Source organism: Amphibalanus amphitrite, unplaced genomic scaffold, assembly GCF_019059575.1.
Source record: "Amphibalanus amphitrite isolate SeventyFive unplaced genomic scaffold, NRLGWU_Aamphi_draft 000491F_arrow, whole genome shotgun sequence".
NCBI classification, from domain to species: domain Eukaryota; kingdom Metazoa; phylum Arthropoda; class Thecostraca; order Balanomorpha; family Balanidae; genus Amphibalanus; species Amphibalanus amphitrite.
Window position 1 is genome coordinate 400244 of NW_024881985.1, and position 9757 is coordinate 410000.

The 9757-nt window shown below is 51.8% G+C and overlaps 1 protein-coding gene across 4 annotated transcripts in view; it reads left to right on the forward strand.

Annotated features, from left to right (window-relative positions):
• The window catches only part of LOC122392560 (multidrug resistance-associated protein 5-like), a 63755-nt gene that overhangs the window by 26112 nt on the left and 27886 nt on the right, over positions 1–9757 (forward strand). For 2 of the 4 annotated variants that reach the window (XM_043387585.1, XM_043387584.1), the window contains exons 7-9: positions 265–412; positions 905–1053; positions 7948–8058. In XM_043387585.1, the coding sequence (XP_043243520.1) occupies positions 265–412; positions 905–1053; positions 7948–8058 (408 nt within the window). Of the gene's footprint in view, positions 1–264; positions 413–904; positions 1054–1846; positions 1955–7947; positions 8059–9757 lie in introns of all 4 variants that reach the window. The other 2 variants (XM_043387586.1, XM_043387587.1) reach the window with 2 other exon arrangements.

Below are 9757 nucleotides of genomic sequence, written 5' to 3' on the forward strand. Positions count from 1 at the left end.
TCTTGTCACAGACTTCTTACTTGTTGATCCAGCAAATTTAACCGCTAGCTGCTGTTGTATGGCTGTCAATGACCACTGAAAATCACTTGGCCACCATCGCTTACCATCTCAATAGCCCATCATTATTGACCGCCACCATTTACCGTCACCATTGACAGTCACCATTAACCATCAGCACTGTCCCCACTGGCACCAACAATCACAATGTCACCACTGGCACCACTAACCGTCACCACTGACCGCTGCCGTTTATGTATCCGTCAGTTTATGTTGTCGCGGATCACCGGTTACCTGCGCCGACGTACCATCGTGGTCACGGACCGTCGCGTGCAGCTGATGCACGAGATTCTGGCCGCCATCAAACTGATTAAACAGTACGCCTGGGAGGCGACGTTCGTCAAACGCATCACCGGTGAGTGTGGCTTTGTGACAGCTCGTGGAAATCGTGCGAGACTGTTGCAGTTGCAGTCTGCTGCGTGCATTCGGCTGTGCTTCTGTCTCATTGTTGTGCTGTTCACGGCTGCGCAGGTGCCTATTATGTGGCGAGGTTGACTATGATAGTCAACCTCGCGCTCTGTGAGTAGGGCTTATTGGTGCCTGGTTATTAGTATTGAGGCAAGTGGCCCGAACTGGCAAGTTTTTATTTTTGTCAGGGTGGAGAAGGGACACTAGGACAGCTCGATTCGTAAAGTGTTTCGTTAACACCCGGAGTGCTGGATGAATTGCCGGAAAATGTTTCTGATTCTGTTATGACCTTTCTCGCGCTGGTACCAGTTGACTAAAAATTAGATTGAGGTCTTACGTTGTACCATCCCCCATCCAAAAAGAGGGGGAGCACAGCCAATTTTATGTGCAGTCTTAGCGGTCGTATGTGTGTCAATTTATATTGTTACCTTTCCCGCAGCGGCGCGGTCGTCTGAGCGTTCGCTGCTGCAGCGCGCCGCCTACGTGCAGAGCGTCAGTATCGCCCTGGCGCCCACTGTACCGGTCATCTCTGCCATCATCACATTCCTGTGTCACGTCGGAGCTGGCTATAACCTGACCGCCGCGCAGGTCAGCGCATCGGGGTGTCACGGGGGGGGGGGGGCGTACGGCCGCGCAGCTCAGGGAAGGGTGTCACAGAGTGTGTGTGGGAGAGGGGGGGGGGGAGGTACAACTTGACTGCCGCGCAGGTCAGCGCATCGGGGGTGTCACGGGGGGGGGGGGGCGTACGGCCGCGCAGCTCAGGGAAGGGTGTCACAGTGTGTGTGGGAGAGGGGGATAGGGCACGACCCGTCAATACAGGGGGATGGCTATAACCTGACCGTCGCACAGGTCAGGGAAGAATCACATTGTGTGTGGGGGGTGGGGGTGGGGGTGGGTGGGGGTCGGGGGTGGGGGTGGGGGCGTATAACTTACCCGATAGTCAAGCCGCACCAGCCTGGGGCGACGGGCCAGAACATCATCAGATTAGATAACTGAGGGACAGATATCTTGTTGGAAGTGTATGTGTATAATAACGTGTTTGTAAACTGTTTTTGGTCGCCACTCGCCATGTTGCAGTTCTACGTCGGGATTGGGACGACGGACTCAGGGAAGGGTGGGCAGATATAGCAATGCACAAACAATCCCCAGGGTATCCCCACTATGGTGCCTCAAGAGAAGAGATCAGGTCGAGAAAGGAGGTGTATGGAGTTTTGTTACGATAAGAGTTCTACGCCCATCTCAGTTCACGAATCACGATGCACAGGATCTGTCACATGCGCAGGACCATGGTGATAGCGAGAACTGAGAGACTAGGCTGACGATACGCAGTAGCCAGCTCACAGGCGCTCCGGCACGACTCAGCCTTGTCCGTGTGTTTTAGGCGTTCGCCTACCTGGCTCTGATGCCTATAATTGAGATCAGCCAGCACTGTATAGCGTATGGCGCGCCGGTGCTAGCCGAGGGACTGGTCGTCCTCTCCCGTATGAAGGTACACCGGGACGGTGTCGGCTGCCTGGCGCTGCTGGTGTCGGTGGGACTGGTGGCGGGGCTGTTAGTTTATCACAGAGGGAGGCACAGAGATGGTAGCAGCGGCTGCGACTGCATTGCCTTCACCCGCCTTGCATGGCAGCTGCTGCCACTGCCGCCCCTGGCCCGGCTGACGGAGCGACTCAGCTCGCACCGCGTGCTGCTGTACTCGGTCGCGCATTGCCACCTTCCTCTCTACCTCTTCGACTTGGTTTTGTTTACGTCATCTTTTACTATTTTTCATTTTATAATTTTGATTTGATCTAATATACTTCTATTTTCATACCTAGACCACAAATGCATGGATTCTTTTTAAGTGGCAGCCAAGCAATAGTGTAAAACATCACGCGATGGCTTAACTGCTGATGCGCTCGTCTGTTTTAGGTGTTTGTTTACGTGGCTCTGATGCAGTGGCGTATCTAGGATTTCTCTCAGGGGGGATCCGCAGTCAAAAGGGCCCTTGACTGACTGGGTTGAAAGGGCCCTTAAGTGGCAAAAGGGCCCTTGAAGCCTGAGTTGAAAGGGCGTTATCCCGCGCCCCGTAAGGGGGGGGGGGGGCGAAACGGCCCCCTGTCCTCTTCCGTAGCTATCTCCTAAATGAGTGCAGATATCGCCACGAAACTTTCAGGACCTCTCCGGGCATCCATTTTACACATTGTGACCTTTTTCCAGAGGCTTTGATAGGTTGGCCGCAAATACGTCAGAATGACGTCATGTTCTGCCATTTTCGACCCAAAAAATGTTTCGCAGGAAGAGCTATCAGGCCTACAGAGCTGTAGGAACATGAAAATGTTCCGATATAAAAAGTGTACAATTAACAGGCTTAGGTCAAATCTGAGCACAGTTTACAGAAAGTGCGTTAAAAGAGCTTTGTTTGTTTTGTTGGGTTGGACCCAGGCCCTTTCGGCTTTCGGTCTGACAGGCCATTTCAGGGCCGGAGGGATGATAGGAATTGAGGGAGACATTGGTCTGGGCGGGCACCTTGGTGACTCACTGGGGCTGAGCCTGTCCAACAGGACAGGCCGACCAGCCTCCCAAGTGCTCACTGCACCCGGTTATGAGTGTGCTTCCTTAGGAGCTGCAGTGCGCTCCAATGGGAGCCGCCCGCATGGAATAAAGTTGCCCGTCCAGGTCCAGCCCGGATCAGGGTTTGCGGCATGGAGGAGAAGGATTTGAATGTCCTGAGGATGGAAACGGCGAAAGGGGTGTTAAAAGAGCTATTAACTACGCTTTTCCCCGGTACTGTAGCTCTATTCATTTCCGAATCATGCGGTGGTTTGTTGAAAATTGTCGAAATTGGACCTGAAAATTGGCGAAATTTAACCTTGGATGACCTATGTGAACTGAATTTTGAACTGATCTAAAAAGTGACAGGCGTAATTTCGTCATTATTGTTTGCTTGCGTCCCTTCGAACACTGCCTTAGGCGTGTTGGTACGTGGCTCAGAAGCCGGGTTATAGATGCAGGGGTGCGGAGCCGGAGCTGGAGCCGGAGGAGCCGCCGGTGCCGGCATATTTTGCCTGGAGCCGGAGCCGGAGCCGGAGCCGTGAAACAATATAGCCCGGAGCCGGAGCCGGAGCGGTAAAAAAGGCGGCCACTCCGGCTGTTTTTTTTTTTTTTTTGAAGAGGAAAACATTATTGACCTAGTTCGGTTTCACAGTGCCTGCAAGGCAGTAAAATATGTGGTATTCAAAATAGCCTTGTTATGCAAATACAGAAACAACGTGAACCAATCCTTCATCTTTTCTTTTCCACCCGTATTTATTTGTATAAAGGATGAACTGAGTACTGGAGTCGAAGCCGGAGCCGGAGCCGGAGCCGAAGCCGATTTTTTTTTCTCTCCGGAGCCGGAGCCGGAGCCGTCTGAAATTTCCACGCCTCCGCATCCCTGGTTAGAAGGACCCTGGCCGGGCGGGGGGGGGGAGCGTGGGTGCCACCACATCGTCTTTTTGCGACAGCCCGGAACACGTCGGCAGGCAACAGAGAGCCAAAACTGGGCATAGCTACCTGACCTTTGATGCAAACCGGGCCTTGTGACGCCCGCATTTTCACGGAGGGCCTCTGGTCGTCTTAACCCTATTCCTGGCGGGGGGGGGGCTCAGGAGCCCCCCCTGAGGTTTTTTGGTTATTTCTCCCAAACGCGTTGAGCTAGGAAGCTCAAATTTTCTGACTTTTCCTAAAAGGCTTCTACGCAACATGTCTGAAAATTTTGAGTTGATCTGACCTCAGGTCAGGTCACCAGAGGCGGTTTGGTGACCCTACCTCAGAAAAGTTTGCAATCACGCCAGAGCTAGAGTTTTTGACCGATCAATTTCTTCTCTTCAGGCTTTAGTTAGGGTACCAGTATGTGCAATTTGTATATCTCGGAATTTTGATATCGGTGACCTAAGGTCAGGTCAGTTTCGCGACCTCCCCATTATAAGTCAATGGGGGAAAAATCAACTCCCTGTTTTTACCACTAAAACGGGTCGGAATGGCCCCATATACCATACATGACTTCATATACGATCAACCTTCACTACCTTGAGGTCTGTTTTGCTGTTGGGCAGCTGTGAGGTCATGTGACGTCATCAAAGGTCACCAAAGGTTTTTGGCCAATAACTCCGTACAGGAACAAGATACAGACGCGTGGATGGTCTCATTGTGTTCAGCTCGTCAAGACGCATCGAATGATATACATGATGACCTCGAGGTCACGTGACCTGAGGTCAACCTTTGACCTTGACCTTTCGAGGTCAACATATATATCATTCGATGCGGATTGACGAGAGGATCACGATGATGCCCTTAGTTTGTTCCTATCTTGACTAATTCGAAAGTTATTCGAGAAAAACTCTCTCCATATCTAGCGCCGCCATTTTGACTTTTTCGACCCCTGTGACGTCATCTTTGACCTGACCTGAAAATGACCTTAGTAAAAATTGTAGACCTTGTCCATGCGTATCCGATGCCGTTTACCGCTTGTCGCTATCTTGCTTCGTTCTCGAGATCTCAGGGGGGGGGGCCGAATCGGCCCCCCCCCCCCCGCCAGTTTCTTGTCCCGGCGGAGCCCGCCAGGAATAGGGTTAAGGACCCTCTGTTACCCTCAGGGGGACCCTCTGATGGCCTCTGAAGACCATCACTGGCCTCAAAGGGTCCTCTAGTGGCCTCCATGGACCTTCTGGGTACCTGAAAGGTCCCTCTGTTTTCTCTCCAGGGGCCCTTTTTACCTCAAAAGGTTCTCTTTTACTTCAAATGACCGTATGTTGGTCTAATACATGAGGCCCCTAGTGGCCTAAAATAGCCCTCATATCATCTAAGGTGACCCCCTGTTTGCCTTAGAAAAGAGGTCCCTCCGGGTACCTGAGAGGCCCTGTTTGTGTCCCAAAGGGTCCTTTGCTGGCCTCATAAGGCCCCTAGTTGACCTAAAAAGTCCTCTGATTGTCCAAGGGCCCTCTGTTCGCCTCAGAGCTTTTTCCTCAGAGTGCCTTATGACCTCATAGAGCCCATAGTGGCCTGACATAGCCTTCAGATCACCTCAGAGGGCCCACTGTTGTAAGGCTCAAGTGGCCTTCTCAGAGGGCTCCGACTGCCCTGTGACTGACAATTGTCCACTCTTATCCCTCTTTTGGGTGACCTTTTCCCCCTCTGACACCCAAGCCAAAATACGATTTTGGGACACTGACTCCGAGGGCCAGTTGATTTTCAGAGGGCCCTCTTTGAGGTGGATGTTAGGGCCCTCTGTTCGCCTCAGAAGGCCCTTTGGTGGATTTAGACTTCAGAGGACCCTATTTTGGCATCAGAGGGCGCCTCTCTGTGGCATCAGAGGGCCCTCGGATGCCTCAAATGGCCCTATTACATCTCAGAGAGCTGTCTTTGGCCTCAGAGGGATCTTTTTTACTTCTTTGTGGTGTCTAAGGGGGCCCTCTGGCCTTTGTTCGCCTCAATGAGCCTTAAGGGGTACTCCGATCACTTCCAAGGACCCTCTTTGATCTCAGAGGGCCTAAACCTCATAGGGCTCATGGTGGTCTGACATAGCCTCATATCAACTCAGAAGGCCCTCCAGTGGCCTCAGAGGGCACGTTGTGACCTTTGAAGGCCCTCCATTCGCCTTAGAGGGCCCTCTTTGATCTCTTTGATCTCTTCGATCTCAGAGGGCACTTTGTTCACCTCAGAGGGCCCTTTGGTGACCTCCAGGGACCATCTTTGATCTAAGAGGGCCGTCTGGTGCCTCATAGGGTACCTTGTGGCCTGACATTGACCCTCGTACCTCAGAGGACCTTCTGTTCGTCTTAAGGGGCCCTCTGCTGGTCTTAGAGGGCCCTTTGTGTGCTTGGGAGGCCCCCTGAGTACCTGAGAGGGCCCTCTGTGTGTTTGAGAGGGCCCTCTGTGTGCCTGAAAGGGTCCTCTGTGTACCTGAGACGGCCCTCTGTTCGCCTGAAAGGGTCCTCTGTGTGCCTGAAAGGGCCCTCTGTGTACCTGAGAGGGCCCTCTGTTTGCCTGCGAGGGCCCTCTGTTTGCCTGCGAGGGCCCTCTGTGTGCCTGAGAGGGCCCTATGTGTGCCTGAAAGGACCCTCTGTGAGCCTGAGAGGGCCCTCTGTGTACCTGAGAGGGCCCTCTGCGTGCCCGAGAGGGCTCTCTGTGTACCTGAGGGGGCCCTCTGTGTGCCCGAGAGGGCTCTCTGTGTGCCTGAGAGGGCCCTCTGTATCCTTCACAAGGTCCCTCATTGGTCTAAATGTGTCCTCTAATAATCCTCAAAAGAGTTCTACAATACTTTTTCTTTTAGCGAATAAAATGGGAAGTGGTCAAAAGGGCCCTTGAAGTCATTTCAATTTTTTCCGTGTTATAAAAAAAAAACTTTTTTTCTAGGCTCCAGGGGGGATCCTAGGATCCCCAGGGTCCCCCCTTGGATACGCCACTGCTCTGATGCCATGGTTTAACATCGCCCAGTTCTATATAGCGGATTGCACCTTGGAAGTAGCTCAGGTGGCGGGCTCTTGCCGTCGTATACAGGTATATCCTGGTCGGGTTACAGAGTATGACGTCTGGGTGCAGAGACTGGTGGGTGTATAGGTGGGTGCAGAGACTGGAGAGTGAAGACGCTGCTGACACCTGCGCTGTAACATTGGATCGCCGGCCCTTAGCACGGCTGTCACTACATACTACTACTCACAGGACTGACTCGCGCTCTGGACTGTGGGCATCGCACAGCATTCCTTTTCGCTCCCTTCCTTCTTACTAACTGCTTATTTAATTATTTTTCAAGTCTCTGTTGCGGTGCGCCCCTAACCCCCAACAAACAAACAAACAAGTCTCTGTTGATTATTGATAGAAATAAAAACAGAACGAACAGAAAACCGAAGAGGGTTGTATTTTAGCCTTTATTTCGACATTGGCATCGTCTACAGAATGAAGAGGTGCCAACTTCTGTAAAGCTACTGCTGGACTGAACCGCTTATCGAACGGTATAGAAGTGGTGCATTGTTCTAAATTGTTCTAAACATTATTCTATATACATAGATAACATGAACTATATAATATGATGGTAGTAGCTAGTACCACTGTTTTATTATTTAGATAACCAGCTTTGTAAATAACTACAAACAAGTCCTACTCCTATCCGCATAATCCTGTGTTTGTGCGACTGTACCTACGGTGTCTGTATATATGTGCTGTGCTGGTATTTTGTGCACCATCAGCCCCGCAGTCCTGTCCTAGTACTGTGTTTTGGCCACTGTGGAGTGTCTGTATGAGTGCCTTGCTGGTATTTTGTGCACCATCAGCCCCGCAGTCCTGTCCTAGTAACCCCGCGATTTGGCGATTGTGCGGTGTCTGTGTTACTTTGCCAGTATTTCACCACCAGCTCCGCTCCTGTCCTAATAACCCCGTGTTTGTGAGACTATTCGGCGTCTCTATTTGTACTGTGTTGTTATTTTGTGCACCATTATCCCTATCCTCATGACCCCATGTTTGCAGGCCTTCTCCGTAATTGCCTTCATGGACAAGTTGTTTCGGTCCACGCTGGGTATTCTGCGTGAGGCCACTCGGATATTCTTGGAGGTGGCAGTGGCCTTCGACCGGGCGCAGGTTGGCCGCGGCGATATATCGGCCTCTTCCCAACCTTCCCGACCCTTTTCTGTACCGCTCGGTATTTGATGCGTGGCTCACTGTATTTTGGAGTGGCTCAGCCGGGCCAGAGGTTCGATAGCTAGCAGCGAGGCATGCGAGCACCATTATGCTAGCTGTTTTGTTTAGTTGTTTGAGAATTGGGAACTCTTGAATCAAAGCTAACCCTTAACAACATTATCCGCGACCGTAAGAAGATGACCGTATCTCTGCCGCTGTCCCTGGCTATTGGGCCCTGATCTGATTGGCCTCTGATCTGATTCTCTTTGTTTGGGTGGCATGACCAGAAGGTATAACTGGTATCAGTCTTCAACCTCTGGCGTGCATGATTTGTATGTTTGCAGTGAAAGTGTCTTCAACTAACTGAAATTGGATCCAGTAGGGCTCCCTAAAGGTTATTAACTATGCCGTGAATCATAGGCATCTCCTCGAGTGCGCTAAGGACCGGAAACTGCGCGCAGGGCTAGGTCAGGTGGTTTCTTGTATCGCGTAGGCTGCCGTGTAAAGCTAGGTAGTAGATTGAGTTGACGCACATGTCCAGAGAGTGAGGAAGGTAGTGGTGACACTGGTACCGTCCAGACCTTTGTCGGTATGTGATGGTGTGAGTTCTCACACAAATACCATGGTGGAAACTGGAGGGCATATGATCTTACGCATACACGGGCGTTAACACGCCCGCGAGTGGGAAACATGATGCATGTAAAGCGTTCACAGCAGCACACCTCAACTGACGGACGATATCAACTGTGCCCCATGTATGGCATGATGGTTTGGGTTTAAGGACGCCTCTTCGGTGACGAAGGCCATTTGGCGTCCATCCCCATGTGTGGCATCTGACCCACTGACATTAGTCGTACGGCAGCTGTCCAGTGCCCACGTCTGACTGGCTGACCCGGGCCCTATGGCCGCAGGCGTTTCCAGTTCTGCTGAACCTGGCCGTTACCAAGCCCATGCTCTCCACTATATCTTTGGCTGTTCGTGTCTATTACGAGATGGAGGCGTCCGTTGATCGACTTCAGGCATGTGAAGGGTCGAGCCGAATTCCCTGCCGCTACGCACCCGGTCCGTTCAGCTGGTTTTCGTGACGCTTACTGAGGCACTCCGCGCTGTCGTGGGAGCCAACAGCCCGTCCAGTTTGCTCTGAAGTCGGTTAGTTTCGCGCTAAGTGATATTGTAAGTACAGTCGGGCTTTTGCTCACCTGTTTCTGTCTGTCTTTAATCACCCTGCCGAATTCATTCCGTCCATCCTAATCCTTCCTGTTCCAAGACATAGCTCTGCCCCCTCTTATTCCTCGTTGTTCCAACGCTGTCCCTTTCGTTCTTCTGCGTTCCAAATATGTTCTTTTTCTCATTTTCTCCGTCCCAATTTAGCAGCTTTCTGACCCTTGTCCCAACTCTGTTCTTCCCCGTCCCCTCCGTCCCTAGCCTGTCCCTTCCCCGCTCCTTTCCGCCCCTAACCAGCTCCCATCGCTCTTAATCGGTCAATATATCCTTTTCCATCCCCTCCCTGACCCCCAACCCAATACTTGCTACCGATCTGTGCCTTTTCCTTCAGCAGTTCTGACTCACCCCGCAAAACAAACTCAGTGCTGCCTTCCGAAACGAAGGCACCGAGATTTTCTCCATGTGGTATTCTGGGCTTTCCACGGGATAACCATGT